General features: G+C 35.9%; 1 protein-coding gene across 1 annotated transcript in view; it reads left to right on the top strand.

Moving 5' to 3' along the window:
- The window catches only part of tup (LIM1_Isl and LIM2_Isl domain-containing protein tup), a 95118-nt gene that overhangs the window by 70553 nt on the left and 2904 nt on the right, over positions 1-21661 (top strand). Inside the window, exons 3-5 of the mRNA XM_033476971.2 lie at positions 5332-5636; positions 18725-19026; positions 20847-21053. Of these exons, the coding sequence (XP_033332862.2) occupies positions 5332-5636; positions 18725-19026; positions 20847-21053 (814 nt within the window). The remainder of the gene's footprint in view (positions 1-5331; positions 5637-18724; positions 19027-20846; positions 21054-21661) is intronic.

The raw sequence follows: 21661 nt of genomic DNA on the forward strand, positions 1-21661 counted from the left end.
TGAAATGTTAAACAGTATAAATAATATACAGAAATAATATTTTACCTTACAATTAAGTATTTACAAACCGTCCGGCGTGTTAGAAGTTTCCTGAAATTAGATGCATTTAATTAATTAGACAGCCGATTTCTCGTATCATCTTCTGTAACAGTTTCACATAAATACTGAATTAAGTAAATCTAGAGATTTATAAGCAAAAATAACGAAATCGATCAATTTTTTTAATCATCTTTTGGACCCGTCACTTGAAATTCAAGAAAACACAAAAATTAACAGCACAAAGATTGAAACACGCAAATAGTTGCAGGAATTACAAACATGCAAAACAATGTCTGTGTATTTATAACGAAATGCGGAACAATAAGAACAATTCAAGAATATAATGTACAGTATTCGTTAAAGTGATTTAGAAAAAAAGAGACGCAAATGTCGATGTAGCTTTGGCATATTGAAACGAACACACACAATTTTTATTTTGCATAAAAATCGGCGGTCTAATAATATTTTCAAACTGTCCATTTTCGAGAAACCACAACAATTCCACGACCAGCATGATTCTTTATTTCGGCAGAATTTGTTGCGCCTCGAGCAATCAAATTTTGTTACGTAACTCGAAAACCGCATGACAGAACTTAATTTCACGATTATTAAAATAGCCAGGAATACTTTTACGTAACATTGTTGATAATATTACTTGTATTACCACGTGCATCGAGTACGCGTTATCGCAATCAGTACGCTGTTACCGACAAACGCGAAACAAGTCGGAAGCGTGTCGAAACCGTCCGAAAGGGTAACAAATACAGTTTCTGCAAAAAGATTCCGACCGTCGACAAATCGTCGATATTTCATCTGTTACAATTGCGTAAACAAGAGTCGTACAACGATAAATCTACGCTCGTTTCAAAGCTTGCAGCTTCGACTTTCGTCGCGCATCGTTCGTTTTCTTGTAACATGTTTTTGCATAATTTAGCAGGCGAGAAACCGGAGACGCGCTCTTTCCAGAAGACGTTGCGAACCGAAACGTCGATAAATCAATTATCAAAATTTTGTTCGCTATCGATGCTAACATCGATTTGAAGATTAAAGCCTCCCCTTTACAACGACTCCTCGAACTATGACGTACGATTTCTTTTTAGTCACTTTATCAAATTTCGAACGAACGGTGTATACTTTGCAGTAATAAAAGACAAACCAAGACTTTGCAAGACTGAGCTTGTTCTTCGTCACTGTCACGTCCAGAAAACGACTAAAAAAAATCGCTCGCCAAGTTTCGAGGTGTCATTGGAAAGAGGAAACTTCGATATACAAATCTCTGTAAAGTGAATTCACGGGGAAAATTTTCCAACGATTTTGCGGACGTTCCAATTTGTGTCACTTTCGAGTAAATCTACGTCTCCAATTTTCGACCGGCTGTATTATGCAAACGCATGTTAGGCAAAAATGAACAACGTGTCACGATGGTAGAAACATCGAGCTTTAAAACGAGTCCAGGCACGTTGCTGTACGACACGTATTTAGGAAATTATAGCCGTTGAAATTTGCCGAAAATCGGAAATCCACGAATACTTTTTGCAGCCCCCCCCCCCCCCCCCCACCACCGTAAGTAGAGCCCAGATCTGGAAACCGAGAAGTCGCTACCGTGAAAGAAAGCAGCAAAAGTAGCAGCGGCAACAGAACGCGTTTCACGGATTCGTGAGACCGAAACGTCCGCGTCGCGTCGCCCCGTTTCCAACGTAATCCGAAACGAGTGGTGTCTTCGGGGGGAGGGGCGGGGGAAAAAAAAGACGCCGGAACTTTTTCAACGGACAGCATCGATCGAGAGACGATCCCCTGGCAACCTGCGCCAAATATTTTTCCTTCGAGAACAGCCGGTTTATTTGCATTGATCCATCGGACGTCGAAATGCCTCCGAAGACGAAGAAGGAGACTGGCATATCCGGTCGACACGGATTTTGCCAGGCCAGAGAGACAACGATGACGCGTGTTTGTTGTTTCTATCGCCTTGTTCGAAAAGTCGAAACAACCGCGGTGAAACATTCTCGTCTGGGTGTTCTCCGACCCGCCCCCCGTGTAAATTTGTCCGCTTCGAACGGGCATTTCGTTCTTACAATTAGGCGAACGAAATATCAAATTATCCTGTTCGATCGGCGTCCGTCACGCTGCATAATTTTCTCCTGTAATTTTTGTTTAAAGCCGGTTAGCTGTCTTCGACGAGTATACTCGTCGTAACGCGAAATTTTGCCGCTTCTTCGTGATTGGTATACTCGTCGAAAACAAGTTTATTAAATTATATATATTTTAGAAAAATCGATTCAAACGAAATACGAAGAAAATCAAACATATATACGGTATAATTACCGTATTTATTATATTATTAACCGTATTTATTACCGTATTATTATATTGTAAATATTAACCGTATTATTACCGTATTTATTATATTATTAAATTATCAATTTAGCTACGATTTCTTTCACAATTCTGCTTATTAATTAATTACTAATTTGATCTTAGTAATTTCTCTGATGGAGCGAGACAATCTAATTTTTAGAAACGAACACGTCTATTTGAAAAATTATAATGATACATAAGAAAAGGCAAAATGAGAAATAGAGTATGAAAGATTGCCATGTCTTTTCCACATTATTCAGTATTGCAATTATGACACACATATGAATTATTTTGATTAGACTCTGCAATGACAACATTGGGCTAATTTCTCTTTTGATTTGCTTCTGCTGTAAGGTTCCTGGCACGCGAGATTTTCTCTCCAATTTCTTCTTAATTTTTGCATATTTTTGTTCTTTATATTTTTCTTCACACTTTTGCTTGCTGTTGTTAGCATCGTTCTGTTGAACTTTAGTTACAAATTGTCATTAATAACACGCTTGTGAATGTTAAATAACAATCGATATTTCTTGATGAATGTTCTAATTACAGATTTAATAGAAGAACAAAGGATATTATTCGCGAAAAGAGCATATTATAATAATATTCCATTCACTCGCTCGCTAAAAAGAGAATTGTACTCGTGCGTATCGTACAATGTTAAGCCGACGAGGTGATCGCATTTAAATCTGCTCCAATCAATTGCATTCGAACATTCTGATGCAATTAAGCGAATTCGATTAATCGAATTAGGCGATTGTAATTGACTGGCGGCCACCAAATTCAATTACCCGATGGACGGGGGGACATTCTTTAATAAAATTAAACAATTTGGAAATTATTGAGTAATGAATTGAGTTAGTGTAATTCGGTCTACGCCGATGAAATTAACGAGAAACGGAATTAGTCAAGAGAAACGATGACTAATTGATCGAGACAACGTGTACGCTGAAATATTTCAAAGACGTAATACTTTAGCACGAATTTTTGTGTCGTATTCTATTCTGTCGGAATTATCACAATAGTGTACACACAGAGCAGTGAACATATATAACACATTTTTAATCGACTCGTGGTCATGAAAAAGTGAGCAAGAAATATTGCCTTCTTATATTTCATTGTTTCTCTGTGGCACCCCATTGCACCCAAGCATTGTTTTAAATATTCATAATACTTTCACCATGGAACATGAATGTCACGTCGCAGATACATGAACATTTCAAACAGAAACGATTGTACATCTATTATTTTATTATTCGTTTTTAAACGATAGAATTACTTGTTGATCGTACGCCATTAAAAATTATGTACTTGGTGAAGGTACTTCGTAGACCGGAGAGAAGAAATAACCTACAAATATTTATGTAAATGTTTATGTACCTATCCTTTGTATTATGTCTAACGTAATTACTGTTTATATTTATTTTCTCATGTCATTTTTTATGTACATATATTTAATATTCATATTATATCTAGCAAAAGCCAATTGTAATTCACTTTTTCTTATTTAATACGGAACGGTAACGTAACGTTAATGTTTACGAGCACTTTTTAGAAAAATATCTTCATCATGTTATATCATTGTACTATTATATATATATTGGTAATTATTATATTGGTAGTTATATCATTGGTAATTATTTTCTACTGTATGTATACAGAAATAATGCAGTTGAAAGAAATAGCTCCTAATACCAACATATATAGTACCAATTGTTTCTGTGCACATCCGAAAGCCATGTTATTATTAATACCAATTATTAATCGCACGAATGCAATAATCAATGGACAAGATTTCATCAAAATAAAGAAATTACTCGGAAGAAAGACAAATGTGCAATTACTAGATAGCGGATCTTTATGCGGAGTAAAAATTGCTCAAGTTAATTACAGGAAACAAATTAGACGGAAATGTCTTTCCTCTTTAAACGATTGTAATCACAGTTGAAAATAGTGTAACAATATCCTTAAATGCTACTAAGCTCGCTACGGTTCTGCATTTGACCTGTTCATCGTTGTCACGGATGCTTAAACCCTCGGTCTAGTAATTACGCTCGATCCTGGTTTTACGCGGATGGATACGTTCCAGAAAAAACCGTGTAAAAATGCCATCGTGTACATACGTAGAAAAATAGCGTTACTCATTGATGAGAGCATCATACGTACTGTCATGAATGTATTTAGATAATTACGGTTGCTGGAAATAATAGTCCTTAAAATTTGCATCAGACAACTTTTTTTACCGTGCCGAATCGAATGAAACCGTGTGAAAAGGAAATTTAATTTATTTGTCTCTAGACCTTGTTAAATCAAAACCGTGTAAAAACAGAATTTCGTGTACTCGAACAATGTGTTCACGACTTCAGGAATTATACAGGGTGTGACACGTAACCTTCGCCACGATTTTTCAGGTACTTTCGACAGTCTAACAAAAAATGGGGCGAATAAAATTTAATGAGTATTTAGTCGGCCACATATTGAAATAGAATAAATTACGAAAACTATTCTCTTTCGATTAAAAGTCAATGTAATTTTGACGTAGCAGGTCGTGGAATTCATTTTCTCATCATCAATAACCCTGCGAAGTCAAAAATACGGGGTGCTATTTTAAAAAGAGAAGATGATCTTAATTTTTTGGTCGAAAAACAATAGTTTTTGGACTTCGTTATTGTACAATATATCGCCGACCAAATACTGATCGACTTTCACTGGGAACATCTTTTTTTATCAGACTGTCGAAAGTGCTAGAAAAATCGTTGCAACAGTTACGTGCCACGCCCTGTATATACGTGAAACTGAGTTCGTCGATGGGTCGACACTTGTCCAGAAACGATTAGGAAAATCGTAGATTAGACCGGCGAACCGGTTAAAATCTAAGGGAAAAAATGCTATAGAACATCGAACTGCAGATCCGATGAACGGCAATGCTATTTGTTCCAGATTGTTCGGGACGAAGTGCGACAAGTGCAGTGAGTGCTTTAGCAGAGACGACTACGTGATGAGGGCAAAGAGCAAGATTTATCACATAAAGTGCTTCCGATGTTCGGCGTGCATGAGACAGCTAGTACCTGGTGACGAATTTGCTTTGAGGCAGGACGGTCTTTTCTGCAGACACGATCACGACGTTCTCGAGGGTGGCAAGCTCTGCTCCGGGCCCGGCGGTGTTCCTGGCAGCGAGAATAATAATAACGCATCCCTTATGAATAATAATCACCATCAGCATCCCAACGACGGCTCGATATCAGGTAATGGAAATGCTCTTCTTTTGTCTCTACAAGCCGGCCTCGCGATTACTCCTGTTCATCTCCGAAAGTGCGCCGTTTTTCAACAAATCATAGTCCGCGGGTTAACAATGACACCGGCAAACTAACTCGAACATGTTAATTTATTTAAATTACGAAATACAATAGCCGAAGTAATGATGACTCATTTTTTAGATGTAATAACGTGCTTTGCGTAACATTTCTCCTTTTTGTTATTAATGGTCGATTCATCGCAAGTGCTAAATAAATATAGGTTCACTTAACATCTTTGTATATTTATGTAAAATATTATAATACATCCAATTAGAAATTAATTAATTACGAAGAATACTTAATATTCAGTTGGTCCTCCAGTGTTTTTTATAACCTCGAATATATCCTTTGCGGCATCGAGGCTATTTGATTTCTATCTACTTAATCTGTTTTTCAAAAAAATCGAGGTTACTTTAATTTTTTTTAAATAGCATTGCATATCTTTTACTTCACATTAATGTAGCTCGTGTCAAGACGAGTTCAACGACCTGCTATAAGCATGACTTTCAGGTGACCATGAACCGAGAGATTTCAGTTCAATCAGCAGAGATAATTGAAGATGAAAATTTCCTTATTTTAAGATACGTCGATCAGCAAATTGATAATTTTATTACGAAAAAGTGTCGTTACGTAAATTTAACGAAAACGAAGCTATTGGATCGGCTATAAGCTAATCGTTTTATTACAAAAATGTTATTATTACAAAAAAATTATGTTACAACTATGTTCGAACTGAAGTCCATGTATTACAACATATATTATGTTATATAGGTTGTAACATAATTTTTTTCTTGTTCAGAAAATGTTAAAAAAGAAACGAGAGAAATAAATTACAAAGTTACATACAAATTAACTCTTCACTGTACATCGCCGTACCAATCAATTTCGTCCGTAGACGATACACGTGTTATAACAATAACACTCTACCATAATTCTAACCCACTCACGTATTAACACGTTCCGTGCCGAGCTTTTTTTACTCGAATCTTCACACTTTGATATTTTACTAAAACTTGATGTATTACGTGCAATTATTAATTCTCGTACACATAACAACGTAACAAAAACTTATCAACGCCCATTCTTGCGGTGGAAATTGATTCTTCGGTTCTAAATTTCTTGTAAACAATTTGTTCAGTTCACTAAGTAAACATGCAAGCGTGTACCATCGATGGTACACGTGGCACGGAACGTGTTAATATATGGATTGATAGTGGCTCGCGCAGAATAGAAACAATATCCCACAGAATACAACAGATACATAGAACACAATATTCCATAAAACACAATATTCCAGTCACGGTCGCGCCATTGATCGAGGATGAAAGAAGGGTGGCTAGCTACGGTTTCTCGGCTGGTATCGCGAAATGGATCGTGATCGAGTGACAGTATCATAACCTTTTATCGCGTCGCCAAATGAGCGTGACTTATTTGTGGATTAAATTGTCTGGACACAGTCTATCGGGCACAAAGGGCAAATTTGCGAAAGGGTACCCGCCGGAGGGGAAGCTCAAAGGACCACCCTTGACGCAACGGTATTGTGTTAGGATTCTCGGGGTCATAATTAGGTGTTGATAATTGAAGCCGTTAAGACCTGCGAGGCTTGACCACTTCCCTCCTACGCGGCGGGATTACACGGGATTAGTGTTCAGCGCGTGCCAACCATTCTAATATGTACACCCTCGCGTCGGCTCGATAGGCTGGATTAAACGTCCAATGAAGCTCGCGTTAATAACGAGTTAATTAGATAACGAGTTATCGCGGTGTCGGGTGATCATGCGCCGGGATATTGGTAAACAAACCGTAACAAGCCGATTATGTTGTTGCGAATCGCCGTGGAGCAATAAATTCCGTGGCTTTTTGTTTGTTGCTCGCGCAGCCGAAGAAATTGTTGCAAGGTGAGCGTCGACTGTCGTGACAAAACGTCGCGATTGTAGCCGATTTTAGCCGCTGGCTTCTTGAAACAGTAGCATGAATAATACGTAATAATATAAAACATAGACAGAGCATGTGGAAATAGATGTAAAAATGCTGCCCATATTTTTGAACATTGTTCTCATTAAATTCACTCGCACGAATGTTGTTATCTGACAATCAGCTGTAAAAACATGTTAATTCGCGTACTCGTGTTTCTGTGCCATTATTGCGTACCTCAGTTTTCTCATTGTCCCGATTTATGAAACACGGGGGCATTACTGGAATGGACACTGGAGTCATAATTATAATGGACGATTCGGGCTTCTCCTTTCGGTATTTGACACTTCGTCCGAGAATTTTCGGGATTCGCTGCGAAAGGGTTGACCTATCAGGATGATTGAAGGAACCATGAAGTTGCTACTTGGTTTCTGTTCCCCGCGATTGCTGCAGACAACTTTTATTTTAGACGAAAATCCGCAGTCTAGCAATGATATGTTTTGTGTAGTAACTATACAGTGACTCCCATTAATATTCGGGCAGTTTTTGAAACGCAGTAACTTTTTTAAAACTAGAATAAACGATTTGAACTCTTTTTTAAATGATAGAGGGATCAGTATGTCTAAATCACTTCGTTATAATTTTTCTATTATTTGGTATGATAAAACGTAATGAAAGACTCTCGTTTTTTAGCTTTTTTATCTGAGCCTATAACGAAAATCTAAGAAATGCAAAGTCGAGTTACAAGTGTCAAAAGATTGTAAAAATTGCAAATATCTCACACTTACTGGTCGAAAGTGTCAAAAATCTGGGCAGAGCTGCGATTTTTGAGATCTTTAATTGATTACAGCTCATTCCAAGGTCAACCGATTTCGGTAAAATTTTTAACATGCATATAACTTTTACCGAGATCTATAAAACACATTCTCAAATACTAACTGGAACAAAGTTCTCTTTTTATGTTTATTACATGAAATGTCTCCCTGTATCTTTATTCCAACAAATAAATATACTGATTGCCTTATTATACGTATATTTCTGAGGCGATTGTCTTTCTTAAAATCGATCCAAATATCGAACAATTTCCATCGTGAAATTGCGATCTCTGCCACTAAAAACATTAACATTGTTAATTTGCACAGATTTCCGCATATTACAATTTACATGGAAATCTGCTCTAATGCTAGCAACAACGTATTTTCCGTTTGTTAACGGTATCAAAATAATTAACCGTGTTAATTGAAGCAATCGAACGTGCCTTTGCTTTTGCTAGTTCGCATTACAAACATTTATTTTAATCTATAAGAAAGCAAACGCAAAGCTTATTTCAATAATATCAGTTTACGTTAATCTTAAATAAGAACTCGTAAAAAATGTAATAGCGTAATAATTATAAAAAATGCTAGCAATTTGTGTCCGCGAGACCGGCTTTCAGTCGAAAAACACCGACAGAGAAACATCAATATTCTCATGGTACAAACATTAATCCATGTTACGAGCATCTATTTCTTACGAAATTAAGTTCCGACTTTCGTCCATCTAATTGGCATTAATCGCAACACTTGTGCAAGGCCCGAATATCTATCTCAGAACCCGTCCGATCGCGGGGAAATAGTCCGAGACGAATCGATCTCCGGCGGGCACCAATAAACGCAGAAATTTCAACAATAAAAACGTAGGATTAGGACAGTAAAACGTTCGTCGGGTACGGCTCTCGCGCGTGAATTCGTAGCAGATCCTCCCATTAACTCGTGTAATGGGGACACGATTCCCGAAAGAGAGAGAAAGAGAGAGAGAGAGAGAGAGAGAGAGAGAGAGAGGGAGACAAAAAAACGAATTGAATAAGCTTTCATAAATGAAAAAAAAAGGAAAGGAAATGATAGAGATCGTGCGTAGTTATGTGCCACAGTAGTTGGCGGAGAGGTGCTACATTTGACACCTCGGCTCCTCTGTAAAGAGTTGTCAAACCACTGCCGTCACCGGTCCGTGGGCCCACGGTTTCGTGCATCGGAAAAGATGTTTAGACACAACAATTTCCATAAGGAAGCCAAGTGACAAACACCGTAGGAAATATGCCGGTCGCGCGCGACACTACGAAATTGTTTACGCGGGAATTAGGAACTACGTTCCAGCTAGCCCCTGTGTCACACGTACCACACAAGTTTCAATTATCGTCGATTAAGCAACGCCGTGCCACGTTGTTAGACCATCCGTCTAAATATACGGCGAACAACCAAACTATTCGATCGACGGTACACGCTTCATCGCTCCGTGATTCACGCTGGATCAGAAAACGCTATCGGCACGCTCGGCATACCTTTTTTTTTTCTCGAATCGGTCCCGGAGACTGCGGATAGATGCAATTCCGTTTCCACAGCGCGCCCAATGAGTCGCGGGGACAGCAAACACCGAAACCGAGATGAAATTTTCAACATGCAAATTGGCTACTCAGAGATTTACAAAGCGCGCGCCCGTTAAAATTCTCGTTACTATCACAGATGAAAAAAAAGGAACGCATCTCCCGTTTTTTATTTTATCAATCTAACGGATTGCAATTTTTTTGGACATTGTTCGGTAAAACAGTTGTTCTCAAATTTGAAAAAAAAGAATTCGAATCAATTGATACAATGATAAATCAGTTGTTCGATTTTGAACGGTGTCGAATCAGCTTTGCTACTTAGTTTTATTTTTTTATTTTTATCGATTTACGGTTTTACAGGAGTATTTTCATTTTGTGTGATTCGACTGAATTGCATAAAAGCATGAAAATATCTTTCGTAAATAAGCGAAGGTAACAATAGCTAGCAAAAATACGTGGATTCGCGAAGTCGCGGAAACATCGACGCTCCGTTTTAACGAAGATTTTTAAACGCAAATTTGTTTTCCAGTATCCTATAAGAGAACGTTCGTCTAACGAAATTAGCTATATTTGAGAACGCTGTATTGTCTCTTTTATTAACTTCTCTGGCGAGATCGTCGACTTTGTTATTTATCTATACCGAAGAGGTAAAAAAAGGAAATTCAAAATTGGAAAGATAATTATACGTTCGCCGGCGAAGTCAATTGCTATTTCGAAACGATGATTCGCCTGAAGCGGAGACATAGCTGAAAATGTTTTACTACGTAATTATAGATATATTCGTGTATCGCCGTCCATTTATTATGCAAAACAAGTTAATTGTAATAATTACGTGCATAAAAGCTAATGCAGTATATAGTAATATTCAGTGTGACCAGTAAAGTAACGAAACAATTCTCCCCATCGATCCGTCATTTCGGATTCGTCTAATTCGCTTCTGGATATACTATAGTCAGAATAGCTATTATACAGGGTGTCCCAAAAATGTCTCGCAATCCGAGAATGCGAGGTTCTTGAGGTAATTCGAAGTAAGTTTGTCCTTGGCGAAAATGCAATTCGCGGCTTTGTTTACGAGTTATTAACGAAAAACAGTGACCAATGAGAGGTGAGATATGCTGGCGCAAGGCGGCCGAGCCAACGAGCGGAACCGTGCTTCGCGCGCTCATTGGCTCGGCCGCCAAGCGTTAGACGAGCTCGCCTCTCATTGGTCAGTGTTTTTCGTTAATAATTCGTAAACGAAGCCGCGGGTTGCATTTTCGCTAAGGAAAAAGTCACTTCAAATGATTCCAGGAACTTCTCATTTCCGGTTCGCGAGACATTTCTGGGACACCCTGTATATTACAATAACGTAGGATTCGATTTGTTCTATCGGCCTGTTCGTCTCACGGCGTCCGCAAATAGTCGATTTCGTGTGGCAGCCGAATCCTTCCGAAGGACGCTGCCAAGGAAACTGGATCCTTATCGCAGCACGAGTTACTTATTACTCGTTAATTGGGAGTTAATGAAATTCGACTCTCAACAGGTTTCGCTGTTTCGCCGGCTAAAATGTCCCCGAAAGGTTTCCGATTCCTCGCCTTTTTTTTGTTCGCCCGTTTCGCGGCAGCAGTCCTTCGCTGATCGATGCGGCTAACAAGGGAGCTGCCGAGCCTCTGAAAATTCTTATTCCATTCGAAACTTTCCTGATTCGTAGGCAGAGCTCTTCGACACAAATATCTCGCGACTTTTACTTTATTTGCCCGGCCGGTAATTAACGGGCGACGACGTCGTATAGGACGCACGGTGGCCAGGATACGTTTAAACGCGAAAGAAAAACGAGATCCGCGAAAGAGGTTGGATAACGGGGAAAAATTCTATGGAAATTAGCCGCGCGAACGATGCTTTTGTTTTCTACGATTCGGAACGATCACGGGCTTCTTTGTGCGACCGATAGATTTTATGCGCTCACGGCGAATATAGGCGAGCGAAACGCGGAACGGCAAAAACATCGGGCGAACGTAAAAGGCTCGTTACGCTGTTAACTGAAATTCAATTTATACTCTTCCGTTCCATTCAATTTACATATTCTCTTTCATTCTATTCAATTTGTACCCTTGTTGTATAGAATTGATGCGGACAATTTTTATTTCGCATTAAGATCAATTATCAATATTATATTTTATTATATTTATTAATTATTATACTATATTATATTATATTATATTATATTATATTATATTATATTATATTATATTATATTATATTATATTATATTATATTATATTATATTATATTATATTATATTATATTATATTATATTATATTATATTATATTATATTATATTTATTATTTCAATATTATATTTTATATTAATTTTTAGTTGCATTTGTTGTTTATTAATTATTATACCCAGCCATTCATTACATCGTCGAGATCTATTAACCTTTTGTAGTCGAAGCCATTCTAATTGTAAATCTAGAATAATTTTTCTAACTTAGAATATTTCCATTTTATATTGCAAAGTGCATTTTATGCATATGGAATTGAATATTGTAACTGATACAATAGTTACACTTTTAACAGTTTTTTGAATCTAAACTTTGATAATATAAAAATTATCTTGGAACGTTGTATAACGATTTTAATGGTGCCTCAGAGTCGTCACTAATTACTTCAACATCGCTAAAATTGAATAAAATGTTTGTATACATATTGAAGTAAGTTCTTTTTTTAAATGATCGATAGAATTAAATTCAACCGATGGACGGATGGGTGCTAATTTATATTAAACAGCTTTTATTAATCCGTATTTAATCCATGTTTTACGATAATCAACTAATTATTATTTACGATAATCATTTAATGTCATTTTGCATGTCATTTAATTTGGGATGGAAAATTCTTAGAAATTTTGATGCATACTGATAGAAAAGCTAGCGTAATTTCAATATCCTTGAAGTAATCACCGAATTCCAGAGGTGCGCGATGAATTTGATCGTGTCTGGTTCGGATTAGATCAGAATCAGACTTTAATGTAATTACTTTTCCTTGCGAAGAAGATCCTCGAATATGAGTATCCGTAAAAATAAGCCGAGTATTATTGTCACAGCTGGGTAATTACTCTCCCAAAGTTATACTCGCAGTTCCTCGTAAAAGTATTCGGTCCAAAAACGTATTTTGGTCCGCTAATATTGATGTAACGTGAGAAAAGTCAACCAGAAATGCATTCCAATTTTACGAATTTCTTCAGACGCGTTATCAAATTAAGATAACAAATGATATTTACGCGTGTAAATATATAAAGTGAATTCGGCCACACAAGTTGCAACAAGAAAGTTATACATATTATAAACAAATCATAAAATCGTGTAAATAATAAAAATAATAAAATGAATAAATAAATAATAATGTTCAAAATGTCAAACTTCTTGAAACATATCGTTAAACGATAGAGATTATAAAACTAGTAACAAAAATTTGAAAATAAATTTATTTCTATAACTTTTCGACTTAGTTCTGTAAGGCGTCCAAATTCGATGGTTTTTTTACATTTTTTTCAATTACGTAGGTAATTTTTTATACTAAATCGAAAGTTTGTTGTATCTGAACATTTATACTATTACTTTAACATACCGTAAAGGGTTCTTTCCCTTCGATCTATATTTATTTAAACCAATGGCGTAGAAGTCAAAGTTATACCAGTGTCCGAATACTTTTGCGAGTAACTGTACATTGTTGCAGCTCGCGAAAACAGAGGATTGAAAAAAATAAGACAGACGTCTATCCACCTAATTTTATTATTTTATACTCGAAACGGTTGCTTCATGTATCGCCATTCAGTATGAAAATACACTTGAAACGAATTATCGTTATCATCGGCAGACATTATCTATTATCGAAATAGAAAATCGCTGCTTAGACTCGTCTCTTAAGACCTTGCCTTTTCAGTTCAAGTGTACAAATTCCCACAGATTGGACACTCCTCGCTAATCATATTTGTGGCTAATCGGTGACAAATCCGTGTACTCTGCCGATGTCTAATCAGTATCGACATGTCGAAGTCATTGCAATTGCGTTCGATTTCATGAAACCATAGAAACACTTCCAAAGCAACAGTCTTTGTTGAGAGTGCTCGATTTTCACAAGATAGCGGCAGTTGTCCAGCTTTTTTGTTTTTTTACGAGACATACTTATAATTCGGAGTATTATATTTATATTTGTTTCAATTTGGATTGTTACTCGTCGTTTGGTTCTTCGAAACAAATCTTGTTATTATCGTAAATGAAATATATAGATTGCTCTATTTTTTGTACTAAATAAATATACTATAAATTGATATTTTCTGTACTTTGTATTTACACTCAATTATTGATTCTTTGAAACAGATCTTATTACAATTAACAATGAACATCAATATTTGTTTTATTTTGGATTCATGATCATCTTTTGATCATTCGAGCAGATTCTGTTGTAATCGAGAAGGAAAAATTTACTGACGAAAAAGAATTTACTGCTAAAATTTGCTGATACTTGTTTTGCTCGAAATAATTATTTGATGTAATTTTTGTGAAATTCTTGTTCGAAATTATTTGCACGATGATCTAATTATCAGCACTAAGTCTGGTATATACTGACATTTTCAATGACATTTCTCCAAGATAAATGGGCAATTACATCATTATACGATAATAGCCAGTGGAGGATGATTATTTTTATTATTTTGTAAAAATCTGTTACAGATGATCTTTAGAATGCTCTTTGATAAGGAAAATATTATTATATAATATTAATAATATAATAATAATATAATATTAATAATATAATAATAATATAATATTAATAATATAATAATAATTATAATAATAATTATAATAATAATATAATAATAATTATAATATAAGAATGATTTCCTTGGTCATATTTGAAATAAAATAATACCGAGATAATCAATTATCTAAGACATTTATTACTTCGAACGCACGGATATTATTTTTACTTCCAAATAACAGCATTGAAAACAACGGTTCGATATGATGATTCGAAGTAGTCGTTTCCTATTTTAATTACAAAGAAAATTTTGCCGACTTCCGATTTTGGATGTATTTCCATTTATTATAGCGCACCGACTTCGCGTTTGTTGGCGTTCTTTTAACAGTCCTCCATGTTCTTCGGAAAATATCGCTGAACTACTTTGAACATCTACTTTATAGACACCATTTATGTGAACTCGTAGTTTCGAAAATCATAAGCTAAGATATTTTTGAAATTTTCGTAGATTTGTTGTTCTCGAACAGCAGCGTTGGAAATCGCGGCTCGAAATGAACGATTTCAGGCATTTATCTCGTATTTTAATTTCAAATAAAATTTAGGACCAGGTCTGGTCCGGGTTGGGCCCTGGTTTACGAGTGTGTCCCGCGCGACTCCTCTTTTTGGGCTCTCTATACACCGATCACGGAACCGTGGCCGAAGTTTACTCATCGACGATATTGTCTTCGGTCTCTCGAATACGGGGCAGGCATTTGTCTTCGCGTTCTCCATCCGCCATGTTGAACTACTATCCGGATCTCCCATTAGCCGGCGAAGAAGGTTTCGCAAGACCGGTTAGGACGATAGTCCCAGCCGGACATTCTACCCGGCATTCTCCTGATTTAGTTGCGCAGCTCTTCCCCGAGCGGTCGGCTTTCTTCCAAATAAGCGGCGCACCGGGCAACGTCGTCCACGTCGGCCGATGAAAACACCGGACTCGCAATTTGTGCAGTGTTCCTGTTAAGCTTCCACCTTTCACGAACGTCGAGATAAGTAAACGTCCTAGATCGAGCAAAAATCGGTGATCCGACGGTAACTTCGGAGGCGCGGAGGAAGAGATCCCGGTGACGACCGACGGCTTAACATAAAAACCCTTATCGAGCCAATTTGCCTCGAGAACTTGTTCGCATGTTTTATGATCGCCGTTGCGAAATGGACCCCTACTGCAACCCAAAACGAGGTGTAGAAAAACTCATTTTCGAAACGTGTACAAATTTTATGCGCGCGGTCGGTTCTCCACTCATCTTGTCCTTCGATCTTTCGGACGTTTTTAAAGGGCTTCTCGCAGTTCCGCTTTTACTATTTGCGAAGCGTAACCCTTCGCTTTCATCTAGATCGAAGTTTCTAGAATTATTCTATTTCTTCATCGTCGACGATTTCGTGTACAAATTTTATGCGCACGATCGGTTCTCGACTCATCTTGTTCTTCGATCTTTCGAACGTTTTTAACCCTTAAATGCATGATTATTTGTTTTGAATTTTAAAAAATCGTTTTTTATAGGAATGTAGTCATAGGTTACGTAAAAAATAAATAAAAAAATGTAGGTAATAATATTGAGTATCTATTTTGAAAAAAAGTTGTATGTAGACTTTTGGCAACAATATGCGTTTATTACTGAAATTATTGTAGACATAAACAAATGGTCATGTATTTATATTATCTATTAGTATAGGAATTTTCACATTATTTATAAATGAAATGCAGCAAAGCAATTGCGATTTTTGTTGTGACATTGCATTTGATGCACTCAGTCTGTGAAAATTCTTTGCAACCTGGAAGTTATCACCCATCACATTCAAATGTCAAAAAACATCTAACTTACTCGCCAAAAGTAATGTCAAGTCTTTTATTTCACACATGGTCTATTGTCTATTGTTATCAACGTGTGTTCGGAAACGCACATACTCAGGTTTTTGAATAAAATTAAGTGGAACTTGAATGTAGACAATTGGCAACAATATGCATTTAAGGGTTAAAGGGCTTTTCGCAGTTCCGCTTTTACTATTTGCGATGCGTAACCCTTCGCTTTCATCTGCATCAAAGTTTCTAGAATTATTTCATTTCTTCATTGTCAACGATTTCGTGTACAAATTTTATGCGCGCGGTCGGTTCTCGACTCATTTTGTCCTTCGATCTTTCGGACGTTTTTAAAGGGCTCCTCGCAGTTCCGCTTTTATTATTTGCGAAGCGTAACCCTTCGCTTTCATCTACATCGATATTTCTAGAATTATTCTATTTCTTCATTGTCGACGATTTCGTGTACAAATTTTATGCGCACGATCGGTTCTCGACTCATCTTGTTCTTCGATCTTTCGAACGTTTTTAAAGGGCTCCTCGCAGTTCCGCTTTTACTATTTGCGAAGCGTAACCCTTCGCTTTCATCTACATCGAAGTTTCTAGAATTATTCTATTTCTTCATTGTCGACGCTTTCGAACTGGAATCCGGAAGTCGTTACAGCGGGGCATCCTGTAACGAACTACATAATTCGCTCTAGAACCGCGTTCGTTTGTAGGTTACGTTGATTGGTATTCGTGCATATGCACAGTGTTTCCTTAACTATTCCCCACATTTTCTGGTGCACTTGTGTTAATCTGACGAAAAAGTGTTTCGAACAAATGTTCATCGGTTCACTGTTTGCTATACGACGAAATATGTAATCTTAAAAAATTATTATTTTTTCAATAAAAATTTCGGGTCAGCTTAATTTTTTTTAATAGCACTGCACATTTTTTACTTCGCATTAATGTAGCTCGTGTCGAGACGAATTCAACGACCTGCCACAGTATAACCTTCGGGTGACCTTGAAGCGAAAAATTTCAGTTCAATCAGCAGAAATGTATGAAGATGAACATTTCTTTATTTTAAGATACATCGATCGGCAAATTGATCATTTTATTACGAAAAAGTACCATTACGTAAATTAACGAATTATATTCATTATTCTATCTATATTTCATTATTCTATCCCAACAAAAACGCAAATATATGTACTACTAATATAAAATGAAAAAGTAAGGCTTAAATATATAATTTTAATTGTTACATGTTTCTCCCACTTTTTGTATGAAAACTGCAAACAAAATAGTATCTGTATCTGTTTCCTCGCGTTACCACGCATAAACGTTTGCACCTCGGTTATCCGAATGAATAGAAACACGATGGAAGGGTTACCGTTTCAAGCGTATTTTCAAACTGAACGGTGATACATGAAACAACCGTTTCGAGTATAAAATAAATAAAATCAGGTAGACAGGTCTGTCTCATTTTTTATTTATAGGTCTTTATATATATTATTTATAGGTATTTATTTTTATTTACAGGTCTGTCTGTTTTCGCGAGCTGTAACAATGTACAGTTACTCGCAAAAGTATTCGAACTCGGGTATAACTTTGACTTCTACGCCATTGATTTAAATAAATATCGATCGAAAGGAAGAACCCTTTGCAGTACATTAAAGTAGAGTGTATATATATATGATTTATGATTATATTATATATATATGATATATATATATTATATATGATATTATATATGATTATATTATATAATGATTATATATATATATGATAAATGATTATATTATATATATTATATATGATATTATATATGATTATATTATATAATGATTATATATATATATGATAAATGATTATATTATATATATTATATATGATATTATATATGATTATATTATATAATGATTATATATATATATAATCATTGGACCGCCTCGGTTATCCGAACTTCCATGTCCCTGGACAAAACGTTCGGACAAACGAGGTTTCTACCGTGCTTCGAACAGAGGCGGAAAATCTGTGTTTCGCACGATCACATATCCGTGATCCCCTAATAAAGTAGGAATCAATGTCGCGTCGCGTCGCAAAGAAACGAGTCCAGATCACGGGAGAGAAATCGCGGCCGATAAGATTGTTGCAAAACGGTCGTAACAGTGGCTTAATTGTGGTGAACGTGTTCGCAGATTCTGGGTCCGAGAGCGGATCGCACAAAGCGAGCGTGGGTGGTAACCGAGGATCAGGCAGCCATAAGAGCAGCGGCGGTTCCGATGGAAAGCCGACCAGGGTCCGCACGGTTCTTAACGAGAAGCAGCTTCACACTTTGAGGACTTGTTACGCGGCAAATCCGCGGCCGGACGCGCTGATGAAGGAACAGCTGGTGGAAATGACGCAGCTGAGTCCGCGAGTGATCAGGGTATGGTTCCAGAACAAGCGTTGCAAGGACAAGAAGAAGACGATCGCGATGAAGCAGCAAATGCAGGAGAAGGTGAGCAGAGAATTCTGGAAATTCGGCGATTTTTAACCCTTTGCGGTCGAAGCTATTCGAATTCGAAATCCAAAACATGATTTCTGATCTACAGTAGTTCTATTTTATATAATTTATTGCGACTTATGCGCATGAAATTGAGCCTGTTGACAAGTACAATGCAATTTTAATAGTTTCTTTTCAAGTAGAAACGAGTCCGATGCGCTTAGAATGATTTTGAAAAATGGTACACCAATTTTTAGTGGCGCCTCGGAGTCGCCATTCGAGTGCAAAGGGTTAATGTGCAACGGTGATTTTTCTTTCGTTAACGCGTTGAATGCCATGGGGGCCACCGGTAACCGGCGCGCCCAAATTGATAGAAATATTGGGTTGGCATCTAAGTAATTGACGATTTGTTCAATGAAACAAAAATTTTTTTTTTACTTGGAATGAAGTTTAATCTGTAATGTATTTTCCATCTTGTTCGATGACCTTTTGCCATCTCTCTGACAACTTGAAAATTCCACGCTCGTAGAAAGTCTGATCCTTTTCGGCCAAAAACTGAGTTAAGTGAGATTTTACAGCGTCATCATCGTTAAAAGTTTTACCACGAAGGGAGTTGTCCAGGGATCGAAATAAGTGGTAATCCGATGGCGCGAGATCAGGGCTATATGGTGGGTGTAACATCAATTCCCATCCAATATCCATCAATTTTTGCCGAGTGGACAAAGACGTGTGCGGCCTAGCATTGTCCTGCTGGAAAATGACACCTTTACGATTGACCAATTCTGGTCGCTTTTCCTTGACCGCTGCATTCAATTTGTCCAGTTGCTAACATTCACGGACAATAAAAAATAACATAATAATAATAATAATAATAATAATAATAATAATAATAATAATAATAATAATAATAATAATAATAATAATAATAATAATAATAATAATAATAATAATAATAATAATAATAATAATAATAATAATAATAATAATAATAATAATAATAATAATAATAATAATAATAATAATAATAATAATAATAATAATAATAATAATAATAATAATAATAATAATAATAATAATAATAATAATAATAATAATAATAATAATAATAATAATAATAATAATAATAATAATAATAATAATAATAATTTTATAATATAACATTTACGGATATCATAAAAATGGGAGTGAGAGACATCTATAACTGAAATCGGCAATTACTTAGTTGCCAACCCAATATATATATATATAATTTAAAACAAATGTCAATATCTAAAATTTTGTATTATTACCATCGTCAATTCAAACAGTGATCCTTGTCGCAATTAACACGTCAAACATGGTTGTACACTATTAAAAAAACTGCCGGTGAACAAAGCGTTAAGATATTTTGACGAGTGCCCGAAATGGTACTCATCAAATTAACTAACACTGTTTAAATTATATTGTACCGTGGTCAACCGGTATCAAGCACTAAGAACGAAATTTGATGAACAAATTGAATAACAAATGTTTACATGAATTCGAAATAATTTCGCATACAACTTTCTTTACATGTACGTGACGCTTCTACTCGAAGATAAGTGAACTAGTAAATATTCTTATCGTAAGTTTAGTCCGCCATACTTTTAATTAAGTACTCGTTTCCGTAGTTCGACGTTCGTGTTTCGTTGAATTCGGTTCATAGTGATAATGTTGCGCTCGTTAGTTATGTCGTTGTTACGACACTTTCGGGAGTAAATGAACGAATACGACGGCGATTTGTTTAAAAATCTGACAGTACCTCGTACTCGAACATGACCAACAATTTAACGAATCGCGGTGCTTTTTTATTGCAGGACGGTCGTAAATTAGGCTTCGGAGGAATGCACGGCATTCCTATGGTGGCTAGTAGTCCCGTGAGACACGAGAGTTCCATAGGAATGACGCCACTCGAGGTGCAAGCTTATCAACCACCGTGGAAAGCACTTTCGGATTTCGCTCTCCACACTGATTTAGACAGGCTAGATCCCAACACACCATCTTTCCACCATTTGGTATCACAGGTAATTATACTTCGCAGTGGTTCACGCTACGTAGAACTACTGGACAGGTCTGAACAATGTTATTGCAAAGATTTTTTCAACGAGGAGAGTTCGAGGCCTCGGAGTCACCTATTTTGTTGAGACTTTGCGAACCTAAGATAGTTAACCTAAGTTGAATCTCTAACATAGTGAACTTAACATAGGATAATATTAATCCTATTTCTTTACGATTCTTTAATCTTTAACTTTTATTTTATTCTTCTATCTCTTTTATGCTTTTCTATTTTTATTATTCCTTTTATTTGTCGTATGCGCTAAATAATATATTATTTCAATATAAACAATGTATCATATGCTTCACTATAATATGTACTGTTAATTTAATAATTTACTATTAATATTATATATTAACATTAATATTAAATATTAATATTAATATTATTATATATTAATATTAAATATTAATATTAATATTATTATATATTAATATTAAATATTAACATTAATATTATTATATATTAATATTAAATATTAACATTAATATTATTATATGTTAATATTAAATATTAACATTAATATTATTATATATTAATATTATATATTAACATTAATATTATTATATACTATTA

Source organism: Megalopta genalis, chromosome 13 (assembly GCF_051020955.1).
Source record: "Megalopta genalis isolate 19385.01 chromosome 13, iyMegGena1_principal, whole genome shotgun sequence".
Classification (NCBI taxonomy): Eukaryota; Metazoa; Arthropoda; class Insecta; order Hymenoptera; family Halictidae; genus Megalopta; species Megalopta genalis.